The sequence below is a fragment of the Camelus ferus genome, chromosome 10 (genome assembly GCF_009834535.1).
Source record: "Camelus ferus isolate YT-003-E chromosome 10, BCGSAC_Cfer_1.0, whole genome shotgun sequence".
NCBI classification, from domain to species: Eukaryota; Metazoa; Chordata; class Mammalia; order Artiodactyla; family Camelidae; genus Camelus; species Camelus ferus.
Window position 1 is genome coordinate 30,856,622 of NC_045705.1, and position 25,518 is coordinate 30,882,139.

General features: G+C 55.7%; 2 protein-coding genes across 40 annotated transcripts in view; one reads left to right on the forward strand and one right to left on the reverse strand.

Moving 5' to 3' along the window:
* MADD (MAP kinase activating death domain) overlaps nt 1–4,766 on the forward strand; it is a 37,669-nt gene extending 32,903 nt beyond the window's left edge. For 22 of the 39 annotated variants that reach the window (XM_032488566.1, XM_032488568.1, XM_032488569.1 and 19 more), the window contains 3 exons: nt 290–359; nt 2,204–2,250; nt 2,572–2,676. In XM_032488566.1, coding sequence (XP_032344457.1) covers nt 290–359; nt 2,204–2,250; nt 2,572–2,676 — 222 coding nt within the window. Of the gene's footprint in view, nt 1–289; nt 360–383; nt 467–2,203; nt 2,251–2,571; nt 3,642–4,534 lie in introns of those variants that run through there. The other 17 variants (XM_032488587.1, XM_032488589.1, XM_032488591.1 and 14 more) reach the window with 4 other exon arrangements.
* Nucleotides 4,767–4,916: 150 nt separating this feature from the next.
* On the reverse strand, nt 4,917–24,827 carry MYBPC3 (myosin binding protein C3). Its single transcript, XM_032490481.1, has 34 exons — nt 24,803–24,827; nt 23,417–23,683; nt 22,722–22,835; nt 22,550–22,642; nt 22,309–22,457; nt 21,397–21,514; nt 20,850–20,898; nt 20,527–20,556; nt 20,279–20,332; nt 20,135–20,187; nt 18,620–18,811; nt 17,609–17,741; nt 17,362–17,364; nt 17,128–17,252; nt 16,939–17,044; nt 16,674–16,840; nt 16,136–16,301; nt 14,992–15,098; nt 14,878–14,907; nt 11,635–11,774; nt 11,287–11,367; nt 10,444–10,603; nt 10,021–10,125; nt 9,743–9,931; nt 8,547–8,681; nt 8,164–8,331; nt 7,323–7,411; nt 6,981–7,176; nt 6,568–6,707; nt 6,196–6,355; nt 5,944–6,080; nt 5,456–5,642; nt 5,192–5,229; nt 4,917–5,057 (listed from the first exon to the last, which is right to left on the reverse strand). The coding sequence occupies exons 1-33, from the start codon at nt 24,825–24,827 to the stop codon at nt 5,219–5,221; spliced, it is 3,879 nt and encodes a 1,292-aa protein (XP_032346372.1). The 3' UTR covers nt 4,917–5,057; nt 5,192–5,218.
* Between the last annotated feature and the right edge of the window lie 691 nt (nt 24,828–25,518).

Here is a 25,518-nt window from a genome sequence, read left to right on the forward strand (position 1 = left end):
GCAGGCAGCCCAGGCCAGCAGAGGGGCCTTCGAGTTGGTTTTGACCGTTAAAACTAACGCCTTCCTTTCTCTCCCATGCTTTCTCCTCCGGCCAGGAGCGGAAGGTACATGCCCTTTCTGCTGTCTTCGCTTCTTAGCGCTTTTGAGTTGTGTGTGTGTGGATTCTTCCGTCCTCCCTTTGGGAAATAGGTTTTCTGTGTGGGGGTGGGGCTGTAGCTGGGAGAGTGGGCTTTGTGGGGTGCTGGGGGAGCCTCTGGGCCTTACCCCACCCTCCCTCCCTCTCTTGCAGGTTTTCATAGAGCTGAATCACATTAAAAAGTGCAATACAGTTCGAGGCGTCTTTGTCCTGGAGGAATTTGGTAATTACACTATTTTGCTCTTAGGTCTGGACTCACATGGCAGTAACTCAAACCTCGGAGCTCCAGAGGAGGGACTAGAGACAGAGAAGAAGAGCCTCTGCAGAGAGGTCAGGAGGAGCAGGAGTGACAGGGCAGAGGGCTCCCTGAGATGAGAGAAGGGAGGAGAAAGAAGAGGTAGATGGTGGTGCCAGGGAGCGGCCGCAGAAGAGCAGTGGCCTAGACGCCGGGAGTAGAGCTTAGCGTCACTACTAAGAGGCTCTGCTAACCAGTGCCACTGTCCCTTGCTCAGCCAGCCAGTGGTCAGAAAGTTCTTGGGCAGAGCAGGCGGGCCACCCCCCAGCTCTGCTGAGCTCATGTCACCTGCTGCAATCCCCCCTGCGGCCCAGTGCTCCATCCAGCCGCCCTGGTGTCAGTCCGGGGTCCGCCTGGCCCCTGTGCTGGAAGAGGGCATGTGGCGGTGCAGGCAGGCTCACTCTAGAGGGCAGAAGGCCTAGTGGCCTCAGGGGCAGAGAGCAGTGGTCGCTGGAAGCTGGGAGCCAGTCTCCCTCCAGCCAAGCACTGAGAGTGGTGTTGTGGGCTCTCACCCTGGGGCTTTGAGTTCCTGCTGTGTTTGTGCTTCATTCTCTCGTGCCCCTCATGGCTGCTATGAAAACCTTCGTTCTCCAGCAGGTAAAGTGACCTCGCCGCGCTGCCTCTCTCCAGGCCCTGCAGTGGGTGGGCGGGCTCCCCTCACCCAAGCCAGCCACTCACATTGCCAGTTCGTCTCTTCCCTTCTCTCCCCACCCTCTCCCTTCTCACCCTCCTCCACCCTCGCGCTGGCTCGTTGGTTCTGAGTTTTCTCCCGTGTGCTCCTTTCTCTCTTCTGCCAGAGAGGCGTTTGGGGGAATCTTCCATCTCAGGAGGAGGACCTGGGCTTCTTGCTCTACCTTTGATGAGTTTATTCCCTGTTAACCCTGGGGCCCCTGAATTCTACCTCCCAGGGTGAGAAGGTGTGGCCAACTCTCATCCCACCATTTCTGGCTCCCTGCTCCCAGGCTCCGGGGGCCATGATGGTGGCTGAGGCCGGGGGGGACCTCATTCCTTCCCCTGGCCAAGCAGAATCCCTGCATGGCTGGGGCAGGGATGACTCTTAGTCTGCATTCCGGGCTGTGGACGTGTGTGTATCTTGCCTGATGCTCCGTCACCTCCCTCCCCGGGTGCCGTCCTCGCCTGTCTCTTCCGTTCGGTGTGTCTGCTCCAGAGCCCTCTGACGCTCTCCCTCACACAGGCAGGCCTGGGCCTCTCCTGCCATCAGGGAAGGAAACTTTCAAGTCTGGTGGGTTTAGTATCATGCCCCTTCTTCATCCAGCCTCAAGACCCTCTGTCTGTGTAGGGGCTGGGAGTACAGGGACCATGTTTAACTTGACCAGAGTGTGGGGCTGGTGACAGCGATGCGTTCTCGGGCGTCTCAGCACGGGGGGGCACAGGCTAGAGACAACTCTCTCCTCCCATCTAAAATCTGGGAACACCCTCTGTGATCCTCAGGGGCCCCAGACAGTAACAGTGACCAAGCTGGTGAGAGACTAGCTCACTCCTGTGCTGGGGCTCTCGAAGGAGTGGGTAGAGTCACAGCCCTCAAGCCAGGAGCCACTGCAGACCTCAGAGGTCCGGCTGAGGAGTCTGGGCCAGTGTCCTCTCATCTGGCAGGGCTGGACAGAGCTGTCGCAGCCTAAGCTGCTGCAGCCATGGGGAGAGGCCGCAGAGGGGAAGGGGCCCTGGCGCCGGGCGCTGCCGCCTAGGGTAGCGTGGCACTATTGCTCTTAGTTTTGAACTTTCTGTTTTGTCTCTTGCCCGTCCGGTTTTAGTTCCTGAAATTAAAGAAGTGGTGAGCCACAAGTACAAGACGCCAATGGTGAGTGTGCCACCCAACCTGACAGGCCAGTCTGTGAAGGGCTCCCTGGGGACATTCCAGCAGGAGCGGGGTGGGCCTCTGAGAGCACAGGGTGAGGGGCAAATCTAGTCCAGATGCCAAAGACTGGCCTGGAGCTGAAGAAGGCTTCAGCCTGGCAGAGATGCACATACGCACCCCCTCCCACGGGGCCAGCTCTCGCCTGGGGCTCTTTAGCCCGGAGGCCTGAGCCCAGAGTCAGGGCAGGAGCTCCCACTTGGCAGATCTCCACACATGGAGATGTAGGAGTCTCCGTGTCAGTCTGGCTGGTTTTCTCTCCTCTAGGCCCACGAGATCTGCTACTCTGTGTTGTGTCTCTTCTCGTATGTGGCTGCAGTGCGTAGCAGTGAGGAAGATCTCAGAACCCCACCCCGGCCCGTCTCTAGCTGATGGAGAGGGGTTGAGGCTGCAGCTGCCCCAACGCAGGGGACGCCCCTTGCCTCTCACTGTTCCCAAGTGCACGATGCTGCTGTGACTGAGAAGTGGGTGACGTGTATGTGTTCTCCACAAGCCCCTTGCCGCGGCTTAGATGGGCCCCAGTTCTGCGTCTCAGTGTCCTAGTGTCTCACAGGGCAGAGCCAGTCTCTTCCACCTTCTCCTTTTCCACTTCCCAAAGACCAGCCTCCTGTTCCCTCAGGGCTCAAAAGTACGTGTGTGCGTGTGTGTCCGTCTGTGTGTCTGTCTGGCGGGCCAGTGGCTTCTAAGAACTCAGAGTATCGGCCAGTGCGAGCCTACTACTGCGTGTCCTTGAGACATTTGTGTTGTGGTTCCTTGTCCTTGACATTACAGCCCCTAGGGCAGGACTCGGGCTCTCCATCCTCTGTGATCCAGCACCACTGGGTGCTGGGAGCGGTCCCACTCTGGGGAATGAGGGAAGCTTGAGGCCTTTCCCCTCAGACAAAGTGTGGGCAGAGAAAAGAAGGGAGAGTCAAGGAGCAGCAGAGCAAGTGGCAACCTCCCTGCTTCCTTAGGCATTTCCCAGGCCGGCAGCTGCTGCCTGTGGGCACGAGCCTGGCTGCTACCTACCATGGCCTCCACCACTGCAGTGGGGCCACACTGACAGCCTGCTGTTTGCTGAGCAGCGGTTTCCCTATCTGGCCTTTGGCAGGAGAGAACAGTGGCTGGGGCTAGGGGCGTCCCAGGGACCACTAGCTGCCACAGCCAGGAACATGGCAGGGCCCGGAGGCCAAGTTCAGTATCCATATCTGTCTGGAGGCAGAATCTCAGCACTGGGCGCCAGAAGGGAGCGGGTCTGGGAGTGGGCGAGAGATGACTGTAAATATTTCAGCTCCATGTTATTTATAGAAAATGTACAGATGTGTGAATGTGAAATAAATGTCCTTAACTCCCCTGGGGCTCCTGGCTTCCATGCATTAAATGATGCCTCCTCTCAGCCTGTGCCTGAGGAAGACTGACCCTGTAGACAGGACAAGGGCACCTTTGGCCTGAAGGAATCAGGGAGGCGGGAGCATGCCCATCTTAGCACTGGCGTGCTGAACCCCTGCTTCCCACCCTCGGGCCCAGCGGGGCTCCTCACCACGCTTCCTGGGCTTCCTCCTGTGGGGTGCCTCAGGGCCCCCCCAGAGGGCTGCTCTGCCAAGAGTTGGCCACTAGAGGGAGCAGCCAAACTGGGCTTTGACACCTAAGCAGCGAGAATTTAGTCGTGAAGTAAAAACCACGGCCTGGTGTCCCAGCTCCCCGTGTTCCTCCAGGTGTGGTGACTCGTCCAGGGCCTGGAGCCCAGGGCTCTGGGCCAGGAGTGTCTAGGGGCTGGGTAGAACTCTGAGAAAGTGATCCTGGGACCAGCCTTCATGGAAATGCTTTTCTGTGCCATGGGAAAACCTGGCACTCCCTGGACAGAAAGGACCCTTTACACTTTATCAGGGCACCTCTGAGAGCCACTGGCGTCCTCTCCCAAAAGGAAACTGGTGATGGGATTTAGGCTTCCCATGCAGTAAGGAAGAGCAGAGTAGGGGCCCAGCCCTTACATCTTACTGGTTCCCAGTGTCGTGCTAGACAGGATCGCTTTCTCCCCGTGCGACACTGGTGCAAATGGGCAGGGGGCTTGCTGCCCATTGGGACCCCAGAGCAGCCAGTACACTTTGACTCTAGGCCCTGTGGGGACAGAACCACATTGAGATTCAGCACTGCCCCCTGTCCAGGCTGCTGTGACCATGGGTCACCAGGACAAAGATAGGAAAGCCTGGGTTTCTGGCTGTTGCTAATAATATACTTTTCTCCATCACAGCCTCTCAGTTTCCTCATTTGAAGAGTGTATGCAGTGGGGGATGCTGAGATTCTCTCTGAGGGAGACTAGTGTTAATGTTCTATGAACTTAAGATCCCACTCTGGGCTTCATTTAACTCATCTGAGAGAAGGAATACCTGCCTTCACTTCGCTTTCAAGATAAGTAAATCTTCCTGTGCTTTTTGTGAGAACAGCCATGCTGGACAAGAAGAGTCAGTTCTCTGTGACTGCACTGATCTTTTATTGCCCTTATACACTGAGAAAACATGGCAGGTCAGAAGGGCCTGTCCCCAGCCATCATTTCCTAAGCCCAGGGATCTGCGAGCTTCCAGCGGGCGCTCTGACAGTTTAGTCTGTGTGGAGTCATGCCCCCTCTCCCAATGCCTGCTCATAACTACGCTGCCCCACTGGTGCTCTGCTAGCCCAACTCCAAAACACACACTTGCACACGTATGTCCAACAGGAAGGTGGCTTGTCCAGCTTCCTTCCAGGCTCTTGGCACGTGGGCTGGCATCCGGCTGCACCTGAACACAGGTTCCCTTGTGAGTGAGCTGGACTGAAACCTTGCTAAGCGCCACCTGCACCCCCATTTCCTGGTGGCTGCCCCTTTGGTGGTGCTTTGATTTGGGCCCTGGTGTCAGGGTGATCGAGTACATACCTGGCCATCCCCAGGGAGCCAGTCTGGTCACTGAGGCACTGCAGGAGAGAAGGAGGTGTGTTGCTGCACGTCCCCCCAGCCTGCAGGACGGCTCGAGGGAGCAGCTCTGGCAGCGAAGTCCAGAAGCCAGTACCATCCGGACGTGTCATTGCTCTTTCAGCCAAAGCAGCTGCTTGGGCCAGGACAGCAGAGCAAAAGCCCAGGGACCCAGCTGGTGTCCAGCCCTCCCCACCATCCCAGGCCCTGGCCCAGTGGGCTCCTCACCTCGCACCTCCAGGCGGCACTCACACTGTGCCTCGCCTTGTAAGTTGGTGGCCCTGCAGACATAGACGCCCCCGTCGAAGGGGCATGGCTTTCTAATCTCCAGGGTCAACACTCCCTGCTTGCTGAACATGCGGAAGCGGGCATCTTTACCCAGGTCCAGGCCATTCTTGAACCAGGAAATCTTGGGCTGTAAGTCAGGTAATGGGAGTAGGGGAGACCTCTCAGGTTGAGAAGGGACTAGGCAGGGACCCAGGGAGAGCAGGCATTTGTGTTTCTACTCCGCGGCTCCCACTGGAGTCCCAAACTATGCCCAAGGCTGAGAACGAACAGGGAGCCAGTGAAGAGTGCTGAGGCCCTGTTCAGGGAGGGCCCTGACACCCAAGGTGGAGAGACAGCAGGGGGACAGGCTGGGAAGAGAGCTGCTCAAGGTGGAGGCCTACAAGCCTGGCCTCCTGGGTCTCCCTGGGCCAGGGCCCAAAGTTGCCCACCTTGGGGGTACCCCGGACGGCGCAGCAGAGGGTAGCATTGTAGCCAGCGATGACCGAGCGGTTCACCAGGGGGCGGGTGAAGCGTGGGGCCTCAGAGAAGTCCAGGGCCTTGTAGGTGGGCCGCTCATATGTGATGCCTGTTGGTGACAGGGCTTGGTACCAAGAAGGCCACACCAAGCCAGGCTCACCTCCCTGCTCCCACTGCCTCCCTGCCCCAGCACGCCCTAGGGGGTGGGAGTGAGGGTACAGCACCTGGTCTGGGGATAAAGACAGGTTCCTTGGTGGTGGTGGCTCTGTCACTGGGTCCCACTGTGTTATGGCTGAAGACCCGGAAGTAGTAGCCATTGCCGATGACGAGCTCTGACACCACACAGTGTGTGCGGCGGTAATGCTCCAAGACAGTGAACCACTCCTGGGTGTGAAGGAAGGGAGGGGGTCTCCGGGGCAGGCCCTACTTCCTGCCAGGGGGCTTTCTTGGGTACCCTTGGTGTCTGTACCCCCACTGTGGAGGGAACTGGATTAGAAATGAGAGGTGGGCCCATTCCAAGGGTCAAGGAGGGGCAGCAGGGGCCTAGGTCTGCCTGGACCTAGGGAGGGTGTATGGAGCCCAGGCCCCAGGCTCACCATGGTCTTCTTGTCGGCTTTCTGAACTGTGTAGCCCCAGAGCTCTGTGTTGCCGTCATCTTGGGGTGGCTTCCACTCCAGAGCCACATTGAAACCCCACGCCTCAATGACCTGAATATCCTGGGGAGGACTTGGCTTGTCTGTAGGAGACAGACCCAGTTGGAACACCACACCTCCTGACACCGCCTGAGTACGAGCAAGGGACACCAGGCTCCAGAGCCCCCCTTGCCTCTGCCAGCCAGGAGCTGGCCTGTCATCTTCTGGGGCTCTGGGCATCCCAGAGGAGGGGCCCCAGCCTGGAAAATGTGAAGCTCGAGGTTGGGTCCCCAGGTTGGTTCCCCGTTTGGGCCCTGTCAGCCCAGCTCAGGAACTGGAAGTGCACAGGCTCAGAGGGAGGCCCCGGTGCCACGTACCAACGACCTGCAGGACCAGCGTGGCCTTATCCTCCACGTTCTCGATGCGTAGTGTCACCTCGTAGGTGCCGGAGTGGGTGCGGCGCGCAGCCCGGATAAACAGGATGGTATCTGTGAGGCTATTGCGGATGGTCACCTCCTCTCCTGCCAGTGGCTGCCCCTCTTTGGTCCAGGTCACCTGAGGCCGGGGCTTGCCCTGCGGGGAAGGATAGCTCACCCATGAGCCTGGCTCTCCTCGCCAGCCACTACTCCAGCCTCGCACACCTGGTGAGGCCTCAGCCCTGAGACATTTCTGCTGGTGGGACAGCACACTGGGGGACAGGGGAAGGGAGCCAGCCCTACCTGGAAAGGAATAAGGAGGTTCACAGGCTCCCCGACCTTCCTCTGGATGGTCTGGCGAAGGTGTCTGGGCAGCTGGAGCCGTGGCCGCTCTGTGGGTACAAGTGGGTGGCTCGGCGAGGGCCCCCCACAGCCTCGGGCCTGATGAGTACCACAGCTCCCTCCTCTGGAGGCAGGGCCCGGAGAGCCGCAGCTCAGAAACAGGCAGCTGCTGGACCTCCTGTTCTTCAGCTCCCCAACCCCAGCCCCACATGGTCCCAAAGCTCCTGCTTCTACCCGAGCCTCACCACACTGCTACAACAGGCAGGGGTTCAAGAGGGTGAGGAACTTGTTTGAGGTCACACAGCCAGTCACAGGCCAAGACGCAAATCTAGGCTTTTGGACTCTGCCCCCCTGCTGTTTCTACACCAGTCTGCTGCCTCTTTCCACTCTGTGAACCAATCCTTACACAACTGATCCTTTGTTGGCAACAGGATGATGGGAAGTGGATCCTAAATGGGCCAATCTGACCCCAAGTGACCTCACTGCTCAGTGTTGAGCACATGGACAATATCTTCCTATTGGAGCTGAGAGACTTACAGAACAGAGCTCAGAGGTGATGGTTCAATGACCTACGTCTTCCCTCAGCCAGAACTGGGGGCTGACACAGAAAACCCTAGAGAGAGGCCGTTGCTGCACATCCGCCCTGGGCCTGCGGCCTGAGTAAAGGCACCACCCCCTGCTGTCCCTGCCCAGCGCTTATCTCTTCCCTCTAGTAGGGTCTCCCTGACTGTCCCCACCTTCACTGGACCCCAAGGGCCAGGGTGCCAGTGGCAGGTCTCATCCTTGCACGAGGGGCACTTACGAAATATCTCCTGCACCGTCACAGGCTCCTTGATAGTGACAGGAGCTCCAGGCCCCGCCACGTTGTGCGCCCGCACGCGGAAGAGCAGCCGGGCCCCAGTGGGCAAGTCTTTCACCAGCACTGATGTGCGCTCCATTAGCCCCTGCAGGGCAGCCACCCACTCCGAGCCTGGGGGTGGGCGTGGGGAGGGGGAGGGGATGATGAGGCAAGCCCACGGGCAGTGTCAGCACGGATACCCCATTCTGCTGCCCACCTCCCTGGTGACTGACCAGGGCCTCCACCGCAGATCGGGGCCCAGCCAGGTGACAGGGGCTTGACCTGGGGCACAGTTCAGAGAAGCGTGCTGGGAGACAGCGGGCCCAGGGCTGGGCAAGGGCACTCACAGCCCTCCCGGCAGTACTCCACGCTGTAGCCGTCCAGGCCTCCAGCTCCGGCGCGCTCCGGGGGCCTCCACTTGAGGGAGACGGTGGTGTCGGAGACATCCTCCACCGCTAGGTGGGTGGGCTCGCTGGGGGGGCCTGGGCAGAGAGGAGGCCAGAAAGGGGTCTCAGCACGCTGGCACCAGCCAAGGAAGCTGAAGGACCACAACTCAGGGAAATCCTCCCCTTTCGACTCACTTTTAAGCACTTTGAGAAATATTTCAGCTCCGTTAAAAAGATGCCTCTAAATAGGCTTAAAAACAGACAGCAATAACAATTACAGAAAAGAGATCTAAAAAGGAAAAGCTCTTCAAAAGAACCCCAACATGCTTAGAAGGAGCTACTTCTGTCAGTGTTTAAGAAGTGCTATAAATGTAACTTAAGGAAAAACTAGCCTAACACAGGGAAATTTCTCAGTGTTGTATGATTATGTGAGTTGATTAAGAACTGAGAAAACCAGAACTTAGTACCTAAAGAGAGAGGCCTGGCCCCCTCTCCCCACAGGCACTCCCTGCCATCTCCCCAAATTGTGTCCCTCCCTGTGTCTGCCCCACCAGACAGCTACCCTCCCAGACTCACACATCCTGTAGGGACAGGTGTCGAGAGCCTGCCACACCCTCAGTGTCTGTTCTACCCTCTCAACCCCCATTATACAGACGAGGAAACAGGCTTCAGGGGGAGATGCTGCTCCAGACACCCTTCCTGGGACGAAGGAGCTGGCTCTGTAAACCCCATCTCCGATTCCCGGTCCAGGGCCCTTTCCATAGACAGACGCCCCTCAGACCCTAAGGCACCCCACTGCCCTCACCCTGTTTCCTGGTTAATAAACCCCAGGTGAACAGAGTAGGGGACGGGGAACAATTAACATTTATTGGGCACCTGCTGTATGCCAGATGCTCTGCCTGCATTATCTCATTTCATCCTAACAGTTCTGTGAAGTAGATACTATCATTATGCCCATTTTATAGATGTGGAAAGTGAGGCCAGAGAGGTGAGTCTCAGCTCCGCCCCCTGCCAGCTGGTGACATGGAGCAAATCATCTCACTTCTCAGAGGCTCACTTTCCTCTCCTGTGAAGTGAAGCCCATGAAAGGTGACCACCCACAGGGCAGCCACTATTTCTGGCTCGGGTTGGTGTGGGCCAGGACCTGGCAGGCTCACCGATGGGCATGAAGGGCAGGGAGGCAGGGCTGGGCCTGGACATGCCCACGGCGTTGACGGCGTAGACACGCATCTCATACACCACGCCCTCGATCATGCGCCGCGCCTCGTGGCTCAGCTCCCTTAGCAGGTCAAAGTTCAGCCGCATCCACCGGTAGCTCTTCTTCTTCTTGCGCTCCAGGATGTAGCCTGGCGAGGGGAGGCGGGAGCTCTGGTCTGGGGCGCAGGCCCCCGTGCACTCCCTGCCCTGAGCTCTGTCCCCTGTGCTCTCAGCTCACCCAGGACTGGCTGCCCGCCATCGTAGGCAGGGGGCTCCCACTGCACCGTGCAGTAGTCTTCACCCACGTTGCTGATCCTGGGGGCGGCGGGGGCATCAGGCACATCTGAGGGGAGCAGATCACATCAGCCCTGCCCGGCTGGGGCAAACGGCTCATCCCCTCACCACCCCGACCAATGGCTACAGGCTGCCCCCACTGCCTCCAGAGCCTAGAGCTATCTTTCTAGAATACAGTACTGATCATATCTCCTGCCGGCAATCAAACCCTTACGGCTCCCCACTGTCCATATTCACCCACCTCCTAGTCCCAACCCTCTCTGTGGACCTGAGAGTGTGCCTCCACCAATGTTTGTTGAGTGACCGAGTGAATGGATGGGTCCTCCCTGGTTGCCCCTCTGTTTTCCGTGCCTGACCCCCGCCTCACCGATGACCTTGACGGTGAGGTTGACCTGGTCCTCGCCCACGGGATTCTTCACTGTGACGACGTAGACGCCCTCGTCTTCCTTCTCTGCCCCCTCCACAGTGAAGACGCTGCGGTCCTTGGTGGTCTCTACCCGGACCCGGCCTTCGGTCTCACACAGCAGCTGGCAGGGGAGGAGGAGTTGGGGGAAGTACCCAAGTCAGACCCCAGCAGCCTCTGCAGCCTCTGCCATAGCCAGCAGCCCCGAGACAGGAGGCACAGGGCAGTGGCACAGGGGCCACTGGGGAGACGGAGCCTGAGTGTAAACTGTACCCACGTGAGCATCTAGTTCAAAGCTCTTTCCTCAACACCTGACCTGAGCAAGACACCAGGTCACAGGCTCTAGGTTTGTCATGGAACTTTAGGCAATCACCTGTCCTCTCTGTGCCTCAGTTTCCCCCTCTGGGAAATAACAACCTCACAGAGCTATTGTGAGCCTGAAAGACCCAAGCTGGGTAGAGGAACCAGCAGTGCACAGAGGAGGAAAAGCTGACCTGACCTGTGCCCCTGCAGCTACTCATACTGAAAAGTGCCAGAGAACCCACTCCCTAGCCAGGAGGAAGCACAAAGTCAAGGTTGGCTCAGGAAGACAGAAGCTAGGGAGCCCACCAGTCAAGAGGGCTTCCTGGCGATGTTGAGGGTATGATCCTGTGTCTGTCTAGGGCACAAGGGTCCCATGGAGATCCTGTCTGGGGCAGGAGCACAACTGGCCAGATGTGGCACATTCACAGAGACCTCGCCCGAGGGTGGATATCACATGGGCAGAAAATGACAGAGGGCAAACCAGCCACCTTTAGCCTCACTCACCTTCCTGTCAAATATCCACTCATCACTGGCATCTGCATCCCCTGAGACATCAGGGGCTGGCCCTGCTGGGACCTTACTCCCCTGGGAACAGAGCAGGAAGGACGAAGGGGAAAGAGAGTCTGGCTCAGCCTGGAGGGAATCCCTCCCAAGTCCCCTCCCACCCCCGTCTCTCCCTTGCCCACCTCCCCCTTGGCTGCTCACCTTGCCCACCTTTCTGCCAGCTGAGCCTCTGTGCTCCTAGTCAGCGGCCAGCTGTGGGGCATGGGGTGGGGTGGAGCAGGTCCCAGCACACACTGGCCCCATGCACCCATTTTACAGATGGGGAAGTGGAGGAGGGATCCACAGTACCTTTGTGATGGTCTTCTGCCAAATTACAGTGGGAGCAGGGTCCCCAGAGATAGGGACGTCCAGGCGTAGCTTGTTCCCAGCCACCACTACAATGGTATCCAGCGTGCGGCCCGGGCAGTCCAGGTGGATCTTGGGAGGTTCTGGCAGGGAGATGGCATAGGTCAGAGAAAGAGAAAGTCGCCCAAGGCCTACAAAAGAGAGGGTAACTGGAAGGAGCACTTGCCCCTGGTTGTTTTTTGTTTTTTAATCTATTTTATTGAGGTATAATTTGCACACAATAAAATGCTGGGATTTGAGCACACAATTTGATGAGTTTTGACAAATGTATACACCTGTATAACCACTGCCCAACAAGATCTAGAACATTTCCATCTCCCTAGGAAGTTCCCAGAGAGGTTTATGACACCAGGTCACCTAGTGCGGCATTTCTCAGACTTGTGTTTGGGGGAACACCAATGTCTTAGGACAGGAAAAGTTTCCATGGCCAAACACAGTAGGAAACCCTGGGTTAAACAAAATTAAGCATGCTTCTTTACCACAGGATTTTTCAGACCTTTTGACCTGCTACTGCACCTTCTGATTCAGCAAGATGTGGAACAAGTGCTCAGTGTTTCCCAAACTTACTTCACCATGGAACCCTTTTTAAAATGGAGTCTCCCACACAAAAACTACTAGAGCTTGTAAATGAATTCAGCAAGGTAGCGGATACAAGCTTAACACACAAAAATCTGTTGCACTTCTTTACGCTAACAATGATGTATCAGAAAGGGAAAGTAAAAAAAAATCCCTTCTAAAATCGCATTAAAAAATACTTAAGAATAAACCTGACCAAAGAGGTAAAAGACTCGTATGCTGAGAACTATAAAGCATTGATAAAGGAAATTAAAGATGATTCAAAGAACTGGAAAAATATCCCATGCTCTTGGATTGGAAGAATATTGTTAAAAGGACCATACTACCCAAAGCAATCTACACATTTAATGTGATCCCTATCAAATTACTCATGACATTTTTCATAGAATAGAACAAATAGTCCTAAAATTTACATGGAACCATAAAAGACCCAGAATTGCCAAAGCAGTCCTGAGGAGAAAGAACAAAGCTGGAGATATAACTCTCCCAAACTTCAGACAATGCTACAAAGCAGCCTGGTAGTGTCACAAAAACAGACATATGGATCAGTGGGACAGAATCAAGAGCCCAGAAATAAACCTACAGACTTACAGTCAATCAATCTTCGACAAAGGAGGCAAGAATATACAATGGAGAAAAGATAGTCTCTTCAGCAAGTGGTGTTGGGAAAGCTGGACAGCCACATGCAAATCAGTGAAGTTAGAACACCCCCTCACACCATACACAAAACTGAACTCAAGATGGCTTAAAGACTTAAACATAACACATGATACCATAAAACTAGAAAAGGATATAGCAAAACATTCATTGACATAAATCGTAGCAATGTTTTCCCAGGTCAGTCTCCCAAGGCAGTAGAAATAAAAACAAAAATAAACAAATGGGACCTAATCAAACTTATAAGCTTTTGCACAGCAAAGGGAACCATAAACAAAATGAAGACACAACCTACAGAATGGGAGAAAATATTTGCAAATAATGCATCCAACAAGGGATTCATTTCCAAAATATACAAGCTCATACAAGTCAATAACAAAGAAACAAACAATGCAATCAAAAAATGGACGGAAGACCTAAACAGACATTTCTCCAAAGAAGACATACAGATGGCCAACAGGCAAATGAAAAGATTTCCAACATCGCTAATTATTAGAGAAATGTAAATCAAAGCTACAATGAGGTACCACCTCACACCGGTGAAAACGGCCATCATTAAAAAGTCTACACACAAACGCTGGAGAGGTTATGGAGAAAAGAGAACCCTCCTACACTGTTGGTGAGAATGTAAATGGGTGCAGCCACTATGGAAAACATTATGGAGGTTCCTTAAAAAACTAAAAATAGAGTCACCAAGGGGGGAGGGTACAGCTCAAGTGGTAGGGTGCATGCTTAGCATACACAAGGTCCTGGGTTCAATCCCCAGTGCCTTCCCTAAAAATAAATAAGTAAACCTAATTACCTCCTCCCCCCACCAAAAAAAAAAATAGAGTCACCATATGATCCAGCAATCCTACTCCTGGGCATATACCTGCAGAAAACTCTCATTCAAAAAGACACCTGCAGCCCAATATTCATAGCAGTCTATTTACAATAGCCAAGACATGAAAGCAACCTAAATGTCCATCAATAGATAAACTGATAAAGAAAACATTTTATATATATATATACACACACACATACACACACACACACACACACACACAATGGAATACTTCTCAGCCATAAGAATGAAATAATGCCATTTTCAACAACATGGATGGGCCTAGACATTATCAAACCAAGTGAAGTAAGTCAGAAGGAGAAAGACAAATATCATATGATATCACTTACATGTGGAATCTAAAACTATGAGACAAATGAACTTATTTATGAAACAGAAACAGACTCACTGACGTAAAAAACAAGTTTATGGTTACCAAAGGGGAAAGGGGATGGGGGAAGAATAAATTAGAAGTTTGGGATTAGCAGATACAAATTATTACACATAAAATAGACAACAAGGTCCTACTGTATAGCACAGAGAACTATACTCAATATCCTGTAATAAACCATAATAGAAAATATGCAAAAAAAGAACAGAATATACAAAAGAATATGTATATATATGTGTACAACTGAATCACTATGATATACCCTAGAAACCAGCACAACATTGTAAATCAACTATACTTCAATTAAAGAAAAAAAATGGAGTTTCACATTAAGTGAACACTGTTTGGAAAGCCCTGACCTAAAGCACGCCTCAGCCTGGACTACTCTCCTGAAGTTAAGATCCTAAAATGCCTGATGACAGTTTAATCTAAAAGGAGGAGAGGTACTTCTAAAAGCAGAAGCAATTTAACAATAAAATCTCCTATCTGTGACAACATTGGAAAGCTCCCACACACCATCTCAGCTCATCTTTCCTGCCATCCCACAGGAGAGGCACTTCAGGATCCCCATTTTAGAGATGAGGAAACTGAGGCTCAGAGAGGGTGTATGTGGCCCATGGTTGTGAGTGGCAGAGCAGGGGCTAGGAACCCCTCCCAGTTCCTTGCTCCCCTCCATCTGTGAGTGGAAGGGAGACCCGGGCGGGGCACGGGAGGCAGTATACAGGGGCCCAAGACTCACCCTGCCTAGGCACGAAGTCAATCTTGACCTCTGCAAGAGAAGGAAGAGCAAGTGGCACCAGGGTGATGGCAGGGCCCAGCAACAGGGGCCCTCACCGCCCCCGGCACCGCTCACCCATGAAGTGGAGCTTGGCAGACAGGTTACAGGCGAAGCCTTCAGGCACAAAGCTGTAGTCCGCCTCGTCCGCAGGCGTGACGTCGTCAATGGTCAGCTTGTGGACCCTGCAGGGCAGCGGCGGCTCAAGAGACCCTGCCGGGCCCCACACTCCAGCCTCACCGGACTCCCAGCCAGGGCTCCAAGGGGTCCTCAACCTTCCCCTGCTCAGTGGTGTTCTAAAGTGCTTGCTTTCTGTTTTTGAATTTTTCAACTCCCTTGCATTTTTCTGAGGTAGGCAGTGTAGAGGTATCCCCTTGGCTGGGCCCTTAGAGACTAGGCAGGGGCCGGTCTCATTAATCTCTGTGACCTTGGGCCCAGCACGGGCCAGCCCAGATGCTCTGGGCATGAGTAAGAGAGTGGGGGAGAGAGACAGGGCTCCTGGCCAGAGCTGTCCCCCGGGGCCTCTTGCCCTGCCCTGGTCACGAGTTGGGGGAGGGGGTTGGGGGGCTCCCAGACTGTCTGCCTGTCTCACTGCTTCATCTCTGTCTCTGTCTCCCTCCTCCTCTGTCTCTGATGGACTCTCCTCTATATGCTTCTGCCTCTCCGTCTCTCTCTGTCTCTGTCTCCCTGTGTATCTCTGTTTCTTTCTATTTGTCTCTCTCATGATTCTGTGTGTGTATCTTTCTGTCCATCTGTTTCTCTGTCTCTCTCTCTCTCAGTCTCTGTCTTTGACTCATTTCAGCCTCAGTCCTGTCTCTGTCTCAGTGTCTGTCTCTTTCTGTCCATCTCTGTCCATCTGTCTTTGTCTTTTTCTTGCTCTCCCTCTGCCTCTCTGTCTGTCTCTCCCTCTTTTTCTGTGTCTGTCGCTACCTCTGTTTTTGTCTATCTCTGTCTCTCCCTCTACCCCTGTCTCTGTGTCTGTTTCTCTCTCCCTCTGTCTCTGTCTCTCCCTCTGTCTGTGTCTCTATCTCAGTCTCTGTCTTTCTCCCTCTCTCTCTGTCTTTCCCTGTCTATCTCTGTCTCTCCCTCTGCCTCTGTGTCTGTCTCTCCCTCTGTCTCCCTGTGTCTCTATCTCAGTCTCTGTCTCTCTCCCTCTCTCTCCCTCTCTCTGTGCATCTGTCTCTGTCTCTGTCTCTGTCTCTGGCGTGCTCTGCACACTCACCGTCCAATGTGGGACACCTTTATGCGGCTGTCAGGCACCAGCTCCTTCCCGTTCTTCAGCCACACACCCCGCACGTTCTCATCTGACACCTCACACTTGAACACTGCCTGGTCCTTCGAGCCCACCGTCAAGTCTGCGATGCTCTGGTACACCTCCAGCTTTTTCTCTGGTGGGGGCAAGGCAGAGCCAGTGAGCTGGGGAGGGCATGTGTGGGCGTGGATGTGAATCCCTGCAGAGATTCCGCAGGCATGTGAAAACACAGGAGCGCCTGCATGAGTGTGGTGTGTGTGCCTGTGATGGTGCTGTGTACACAAAGAATCTCAAGTGTTCAGGGGGGTGGGTAATATCAACCAGGACCATCTGACCCCCCAATCCCCTCTAGGGGGTCACTTCAGCATCCCCATTTTACAGATGAGAAAGGTAAGACTTTGGGTGTCAAAGTGACTTGTCCAAGGCCACATGGGCCCCAATCCCAGGTTTGCCTGATTCCTGTACATGGCCGGGGGGCTGGGGCTGAGAGGGCCTCCCTAGGCCTCACCCTGCACAATGAGCTCAGCCAGCGCCTGGCCCCCACTGGTGCGCAGTGCGTAGTGCCCAGCGTCCTCCAGCGTTGCCTCGTTAATGATCAAGTGGTGTCTCTGGCCATCCTTCTTGAACCGGTATTTGAAGGTCTCCTCTCGGGTCAGCTCCACCCCATCCTTCAGCCTGGCCGGAAGATGGGCAGCAGGTGCCAGGGCCTCCCTGGGGATGTCCCCAGGCCCTCGGCCCTGCCCCGTCCCAAGCCCCGTTCCTCTGGCACTCACCATTTGACCTGGGCCCCCTCCTCGGACACTTCACACTCAAACTCCACCCGCTGTCCCACCATCACCAGCTGGTCCTCCAGGGGCCGAGTGATCAGCACAGGGGGCTCTGTCAAGGCAGAGAGAGTGTGATGGATGGGCCACTCTGTGGCCCCTGCCTCTCCTCCCAGGGTCTCAGGATCCAGGGCCCACCTTTGACGAAGAGCTCAGTGCTGCACTTCTCACCACCCACCACACACTGATAGGCCGCGTCGTCCGCCAGGGAGCACTGGCTGATGGTCAGCGTACGCTTGGCACCAATGGACTCGAAAATGTACCTGGATGGGGCCAAGGGGGAATGGCGGGAGAGCCATGGATGCCTGGGTGCCCCTTCAAACCCCTGTCAGGACCCCCATTCCCCCACCCCAAGCTTTCCATGAGCCTTACTTGCTTTGGATCAGAAGGTGCCATTGGAGAATCCCCGATGGGAGGAAGTGAGACCAAGAGAAAATGAGCAGGGAACAGAGCCGGGAAGAACCAGAAAGATGGGAAATTAGACCCAGAGAGAAAAAGAGAAATAGCAGGAGACAGAGATAGGGAGCAAGGGCCAGACAGAGACCATGGGTGGAGGCAGGGAGAGCAGGACTGGGGGGCAGCCCTTTCCCTGGGGGCTCCCTCCACATCCTGGCCGCACCTGCCACTCATTTGGATCTCCTGTCCATTCTTAAGCCACTTGACCTCGGCGTCGGGGTCAGCCAATTCCACGGTCAGCCGGATCTTGTGGCCCTTGCTCACCTGGTAGGCCGGCTGCAGCTTCTTCTGAAAGGCTAAGTGACCCCCCCTTAGCCCCCGGCTCCCCAGCCTGCCCCGGGAAGGAGGGCGCCGTCCTGCCTCCTGCCCCCCCGACCCGGCCCCCGTCTCTCTCTGTGCCTCCACTGTGACTCTGTCTCTTTATATCTGTCACCTCCTAGTCTTCTTGTCTCCCTTGGAGTCCTCTCCACCTGCTTAGCTCAGGGATAGGGTTCGGAGCTTCCAGACAGAGCTTAGCAGGAACATGGGTGATGGGACAAATGGGCCTTCTCCTCTCGGCTCTGTTTTAATACCACCCCCAGTTTTACACCCTCCTCCAAGGCACCCCTGCTGTCTCAGCTCAGTTTCCAGGAGCTCCGTGTCTACCCACTGATGGGGAAGGGCTACCCTGAGCCCTCTCCTCCCACCTGCCTGGGGGCGAGGGTGGTAACCTGCTCCCACCTGTTCTGTTTACCTGTGAGGAAGAGTAACTAGGCTCCTCTCTTCCCAGGTAGGGGTTTCTGGGCCAAACTGGCTCTTTCCCCTTTTTTGGGTGTGAGGAGGATGAAGCTGGCTTCTTTTCTTTCCAAGAGAGGGTAGGGGAGGAAGGGGCCGCCTGGCTTTGGCTCGGGAGGGAGGGTTGGCCTGGGCTCTGTCCCTTCCTGGGGCGTCTCTGGGCTAACTCTGCCCTTCTCTTTTTCTGTGTGCCAGCCTGGGCACTCTTGCTTTTTGCCACACAAAACAAGGTTCACCTGGGCTCTCCTTCCCTGGGTGTCTCTGGGCCAAGCTGGAGTCCACTGTTTTTCTGTGTGCGCGTGCGCGCGCGCGCGTGTGTGCGTGCACCTGCGTGCGTGCACCTGCGTGCGTGTGCGCAGGCAGTAAGCTCCCCTGCCCCGCCCTGGGGGAGGAGGCTCACCTGTGCTCTTCTTCTCATCCCGCTTGATGCCCTTGAGCCTCTTGAGCATGCCTCGCAGGTCCGTGACGCCGTACTGGAAGGCGATGCGCTCGTACTCCGAAGGGGGCGCCCTCCGCAGGATCTCCCACACGTCTTCCTCCGCCGGTGCCTCCAGCTTCGAGTCCCTGTGTCCCGCAGTCCACCCCGAGAGGCCTCAGGGGAAGCCAGGACAAGACTACAGCCCCTCCCCAGCAGGAGCTGCCCCTGCCCCTCTGCCCCTCCCCTTCTGATGGGGCAGCTTGAGCGGCCATGAGTCCGGAGCCAATTTTGGAGGTCAAGGGGGTTAGGGCTCAGGATGGGGGGCTGGGACTGGGGAGGTGGTCCTGGCCGAAGTAGGGATGAGAGGTGCAGGGCTTCATCAGTCACTCACCTCAGGGTCCGTAAGCTGCTGCTCCAGGTGGGGCAGAAAAGCAGTGGACACATTAGAGGTGCAACAGAGAAGAACAAACCTGACTCCATATTGTAGCTTTAGCTCTAACCCTTGTGTTCTGTTACCTGTGCTTAGTCATACTGGCTCTGCACCTTTGTAAAAGAATGTTGTTGTAGCCTGAAATATATATAATTCACTCTCAAGGCTCTGCCTCCCAGGCTTGACTTTTAAAGGTATATAAAGCTTTTCATTTGTATACAGACAAAAAGTTGCAGAACAGAAAATAACAATTGTCTTGTTGGAGGTTTATAGGAACATTGTGACCAGACCAGGATTCCAGCGCAAAGAAGTTCGCAAGGACCAGCCACACCTCCTCGCCTTTTAGCATAAAAGAAGCCTGGATTCTAACTTGGGTAACATGGTTCTTTGGAACACTAGTCCACCATCTTCTCAGTCTGCTGGCTTTCCAAATAAAGTTGCTATGTCTTGCCCCAACACTTCGTATCTCAGTTTATTGGCCTGTCACGCAATGAGCAGTATAAACTTGGACTCGGTAACAAAGACACTGACCATCCCCCATGGACACTCCATTTACGGGGCACATGTGACCTTATATATTACTCCCGAGCTCTGGCTGGTGGGTATCAGGGAAACCCAAGGCTCACAGACTCTCCTGGGTCAGTGAGGATCCTCACCCAGGTTGGTCCGATTCTCAGCCCTGTCACCTATCAATCATCTGCCCTGGCAGGGATGGCTACAGGGTCCTGCCAGTGCCCTGCTACCCCAAAGCACCTGACTGTGGTGCTCATTCTCCGGGCCACAGAAGCAGCAGTGACCATAATGCAGGGTCCAGGAGAGGAAGGGACAGGACGCAGAGAACACAAGTCAGTTGCACTGGGCTGGGTGGGCAATTCTTTTTTTTTTTTTTTTTTTTTAATGTGGGTGGGCAATTCTTGAGGGTTTGGGGCCCTCTCCCAGCTCTGGGTCCCCAGAGCCTATTGAGGTGAGCAATCACAGACTCAAGTATAGGGTGGTCAGGGGGACACTGTGAGAATGTTAGTTCACAGGATGTAACCTCTGTGGAATCCTCTGATTCTTCCCAACACCTGGATTGTCCCATATGGCAGACAAGGAAATCAGCTCAGAGAGGTACAGTGACCTCCTCGGGCCACACAGATGGAAAACCACAGTGCCAGGATTTGAAACAAGACCTTGCCACCTGCTCCAGGAACTGCTTCCCGGGGACTCACCTCTTCCTCAGGAGTGAGCTGAAGTCCAGAGTCCCAGCATCTTCGTGACTGTCACTGTGGAGAGGGACCCCCAGTGAGCCCACAGGAGAGCTGACTAGAAGGGGCTTGGGAGCTGGGGGTGGGGGGAGGGAAAGTGGCCCTGGGGGAGATGGAGTGAGAAGAAGTGACACCAGCTGGATGGGTGCTCCCCGCCCATCTCAGACCCCCCAGGATCTGTGTACAGGTGGGTAGGAGCTGAAAAAGGGTACCTGATCCGCCGACCACCTCCAGCCAGGCTCCTGTGGGGGTTAGACTCATTCCTCACCTGCCCAAGGTAGTTTGCTCTCTTCCATGCCCATCCACTTCAGCCTGGCCCCCAGCCTTAGTCCCCCACATCACACCCCAGCCCCGACCCTCATATTATGCCCCAGCTCTGAACCCTCAATATCACCCCCAGTCCTGGTCCTCCCACATCACCCCTGGTCCTGACCCCCCCTTATTAAACCCCAGCCCTGGCCCCTCACATCACTCCGGCCCTGAGCCCAGTACCAGCCTCCCCCAGGCCCTGAGGAGAGACAGCTGCTCTACTCACGTGCGGCGGAAAGCTGATCGGAGGTCCAGGTCTCCGGGGCCAATGACCTCTGGGTTCAAAGAAGGGGATGAGGAAGGGGAGGGGGTTTCAGAAGGGGCCACCTCAGAAGCCCTGCCCTAGGGTCTCCTGGTGTCACAGATTGCCCATCCATGACCCCTTGACAGCATCTGCCCCAGGATTAGGATCCTACCTTCTGAGCCTTTCCCCGTCAGTGTCGAGGTACCAGGGACGTGGGGCAATTTCTGGTCCCCGATCCCTTCAAGAAGGTTCATCTCCCTCCCATCTCTGAACTCACCCTTCACCTGTTCACCTGTGGCAGGAGCCCAGACACCAAGGTGACTAAGACCCAACACGAGATCTGGGCTGAAGCCCCACCCCAACCATGGAAGCCTCTGTGGATTTCTTTCACACTCCTGTGTGAGGCATGTGGTCAGCAATTGTATGGCCAGGGCTCAGCATCCTCCTTAGTGTTGGGAAATGGAGGCAGGTGCAAGGACAGGACCCATGGGGAGCCCAAGACCAGAACAGATGCCAGAGGCCCCCTCACCATGGACAGTGAGATTGAAGTTGCAACTGTCAAATTTGTCCTTGGTGGATACCTCACAGCGGTAGCCACCAGCAAATGTGGCCTGGGCATCTATGATGTGCAGCTCAAACAGATAGACCTGTGGAAGTAAGGTTTCAGGGGAGATCGGGGACCAGAAAACAAGGCCCTTCACCCCTAAAGAAGACTGTGGGTGGCCAAGGGCTGCCAACCTTCTTACCCCTACGGCTTAAGTTAATCCATACAGTTTTGTATAATTAGAGAAAGGGGCCCCTTCTTAAGACACCTTGACTGCCATCTGCTGGCACAGGGTGGTGAGAAAATATAGATCTGTGGTGATTACAAGGCAAATGGCATTCACTCAAAATAAGGCACTTTTGTTTGGTGCACAGCCCACACAACTTAACGGCCTTGGCCTGTCCAGAAGCCCCTTTGGCTGGGCCAGAACTGTAGAAGAGTGGGAGGAGCAGAGATGGGGAGTCAGGGCACAGGTTCTAGTCCTGGCTCTGAGTGACCTCAGACCAGCAACAACCTCTCAAGCTTTGGTTTCCTCATCTGTATGATGAAGAATTCTTCTGGTTGATCACTGAGGACCCCTTGAGCTCAAATACCCATGTATCCAGGGGCTTTACCTCCTCACTGGCTGGTGCCCTCCAAGCCTTATCATGCTCCCTTGAGGTTATCATGCCCTCCATGCCCCCCTTTTCCCACAGGTCCCCATCACCCTCCTCTGAGCCTCCCCATGCTCCCATGTGCCTCTGGTCCCTCAGCCAGCACCCCAGGCTCCCCATGACCCTTCTGTGCACCTCCTCTGTGCCGCAAGTCTCATGGTGCCCCCCTGCCTCCCTGTGCCCCCCATGCCTCCCAGGGGCTCCTCTATGAGTCCTCTTGACCCCCGTGCCCTGCAGGCCCTACCTTGCTGGCCCGATCATAGCTGTCACGCAGCTGCAGATGTTGCCCCACTTTGCTGCTCAGGTCTACCCACTTGCCCTTGAACCACTTGACCACAGGAGGTTTCAGGAGACTGGCCCCAGCCACACGGGCTGAGAAGGTGATGCTGCCGCCTGCAGGAGAGGGGTGACAGGCCGGGCTTGGGAGATGCCCCACAGCCTCCCTCCCCAACTCACCTCACCTCAAGCGCAGTGGCCCCACTCACCCACGGTCACCTCGCCATCCTGTGGACGCATCACAAAGAGGCCAATGGGGTCCTCAGGGGCACCAGGGCCATCGGGGGTGGCTGAGCTTGACTCTGTGAACAGAGGCCTTTGAGATCTGCCCTGGGACACCCCCACCCACTGGTCCCAGACTCCCTGCCCTGCCCCTCTCACCTTCAGGACTTGGGGAGCCTCCTTCCACGTCAGTGGCTGAGGCCAGCGCTTCTCCAGGGGTTCCAGGAGCCTCAGCAGGGGCGGAAGCAGGGCCTGGCACAGGCTCTGCCTTCTCTGGAGGGCATTGGGTCGGGGGTCATGGAGCAGCTTCTAACCAGAGACCCTTCATCTTGTCCCTGGTCCTTCCCATCTTTGCAGGGTGGCCAAAGGTTCATCCAGCCTGCATCTCACCTCACCCTCACTGGCCGCCAGTGCCCACATCGTGGTGGATCGCCCTGAACACCTCTCCTCTCCTTCTCCCAGCTCTGGTCTCAGTCCAGCCTCTCCCCACCAAGGCTGGGCTGGGGCTCCCTCCTTGCCCACAAGCTCGTGGGGCTTCCCTACCAGCACACACAGCCCACCAAGTTCCCATCGGTGTGTGGGTGTCCAGTGGAAGGGAACGTTATGTCTTATTCATCTCTGAACTTCCCCCACCTCCACAATGGCTGAAACAGGCCAGGGAGCCACATAGGGACACGTAGACAGGTCTTGCTACAGAAAACAAGAAAAGGCCATTGCTGGCTGGCTGAGGGCACCACCAAAGTAAAGGCAAGAAAGTGGGAAAACACCTCCTGTACCGTGGGCAATGGAGAGGTGGCGGGGCTACCCCTGACCCCAGAAGCTCAAACTTCAGGGAAGGCTGCCGAGGCTCCTACCTGCTTCTAAGACCTTGAGGTCAAACTTGACCTTGGAGGAGCCAGCGATGACTGCGTAGGACCCCTGGTCGGCAGGGCCCACATCCCGCACCGTCAGCGTGTGCCGCGTGCCCTCGGCTGCCAGGCCATACTTGTTGCTGGCGCTGATGTCACTGCCTGCTCGCTGCCAGCGCACCTTCAAACCTGCCCGCTCTGTCTCAGCCTCAAACACGGCAGGGCTGCCTGCGGCCACCTCCACTGACCGTGGCTTCTTGCTGAAAGCTGAGACTGAAGGACCAATGGATGCTGCAGGGGCCCCTGGCTTGCCCGTGCACCCTCTTATTAAATACAGTGATAAGTGCTTTAATGTATAACTTCATTTCATACTCTGACTCAGTGAGGTAGGTGTAGTTATTATTCCCATTTCTCAGATGAGGCCTCTGAGGCTCAGAGAAGTTAAGTGACTCACTCAAGGTCACATAGCCAGTAGGCAGGAGAGCCAAGCCTGTGGTTCTAACCTCAAGAATTTTTAGTGTGTCCCTGGATACCCTACCCTCCCTGCCTGTGGAAGCCCAGCCCCTACTCCCCCCCTCCGCCATCGACTGGGGCCCTTGGCAAGGGACTGGAACTCTGCCTAACTTGGCTGTGGCTAAATTTGTCCTCTAAGAGCCTCAGGCTGAGAATCAGCAATTGAGATAAAGCTGGCCTGGGAGGGGGCTGGGGCTGGGGGCTGATCCTTGCCCTGCATAGTCTTGGTAAGGGCATCGGCCATAACCAGGACTCTGCACTGTGACTTTCTCTGCCCTTGGCTGAGATTCAAGGGCCTCTTGACCATCCTCCCCCAGAGGAGAGGGGCTGCATTATCTCAGTGTGGGGGCCATGCCTGCTGTGGGGACCACAAGAGTGCAGCCCGTAAGACAGAGCATCCCACAGCTGGGAGGAACCAACCCAGCCCCTCCTTGTGTAGATGGGGAACCTGAGCGCCAAAGAGAGGAGACACTTGTCCAAGAGCATTCGGTGAGCTCAGCTCAAGTCTAGAGTCATCCTGGTGTCCCTCCCAAAGGGCAAGCCCAGGCCTAACCTTGCTGCAAGAGGTGGGGACGGAAGCAGAGAAGGGGTCCCCGTGCATCCTGAGAGTAGAGCGATGGCCCTGGGGGCTTCCTGCTGCCTTGACTCTCTCCCACTCTGTGCCCCTGACCCTGGCATGCTCTCACTCTCATCAGAAGGATGGGAAGGAGAAACAGAATCAAAAAAGGACCCAGGAGGACAGTGTCCCCTGTCCTGGGGCTCAGAGGCCTCGTCCTCAACAACCCACTCAGGAACTCGCTCCTAGGCCAGCCTCCCAGTTGCAGATGCCCCCAGCCCTCCCTGCCCCCCACTCAGCCCAAACCCCAGGCCTGGAGCTACCTGGCTTCTTCCCCGGCTCAGGCATCTTGGGAGAGGTCACACCAGGAACCAAGCAGGCACAGGGCCACCCAAACAGGATCTGAGTAGGGACTTGTCCCCGCACTATATAACGGGCCACCCCCTCCCCGGCCCTCCTTATCTGCACCCTGCCCAGCCACCTGCTAAATATAGACAAATTCCAGAGATTGAGGTCTCTCCAGAAGAATGTGGGGCCCCCTCATTCCTGGCTGGCTCCTGTCCCCTCCCCAGCCAGCCCAACGTGATAGCTTCTGACCCCCAACCCTCCATGAACCTCAGGGGTACCCCAAGGCCTATATGTATGTCTTTCTGATGCAAATTGTGCAGTGGGAGTATGCTGGGGGGGGGGGTCCCCCCCTAGGCCTGAGGCTGATGAGTCAAACACATCCTTGCCAGGCAGTGGTTACTCACACAGACCTGGGGCTGGGCTGCCCTGAGTCCTGGCACCACCGCTCCCTCAACCTCAGTGTCTTAATCTCATCTGTCAAGTGGGTGCAGCACCCCCCACACAGGGTTGTTCCACGTACAAAGAGCGTTTACAGATAAGACCACTAGAGCAGGGTTGGCCATATAGAAAATGCTGAAGAAACGTTTGCTCAAGTTGTCACAGCTCCAGGGCCCCGGGCTGGCCTCATGCGGTGGAACCCTGGGTGGGCTTCGTCCAGGGCCGGGGAGGACGGAGCAATCCTGGGGGCTGA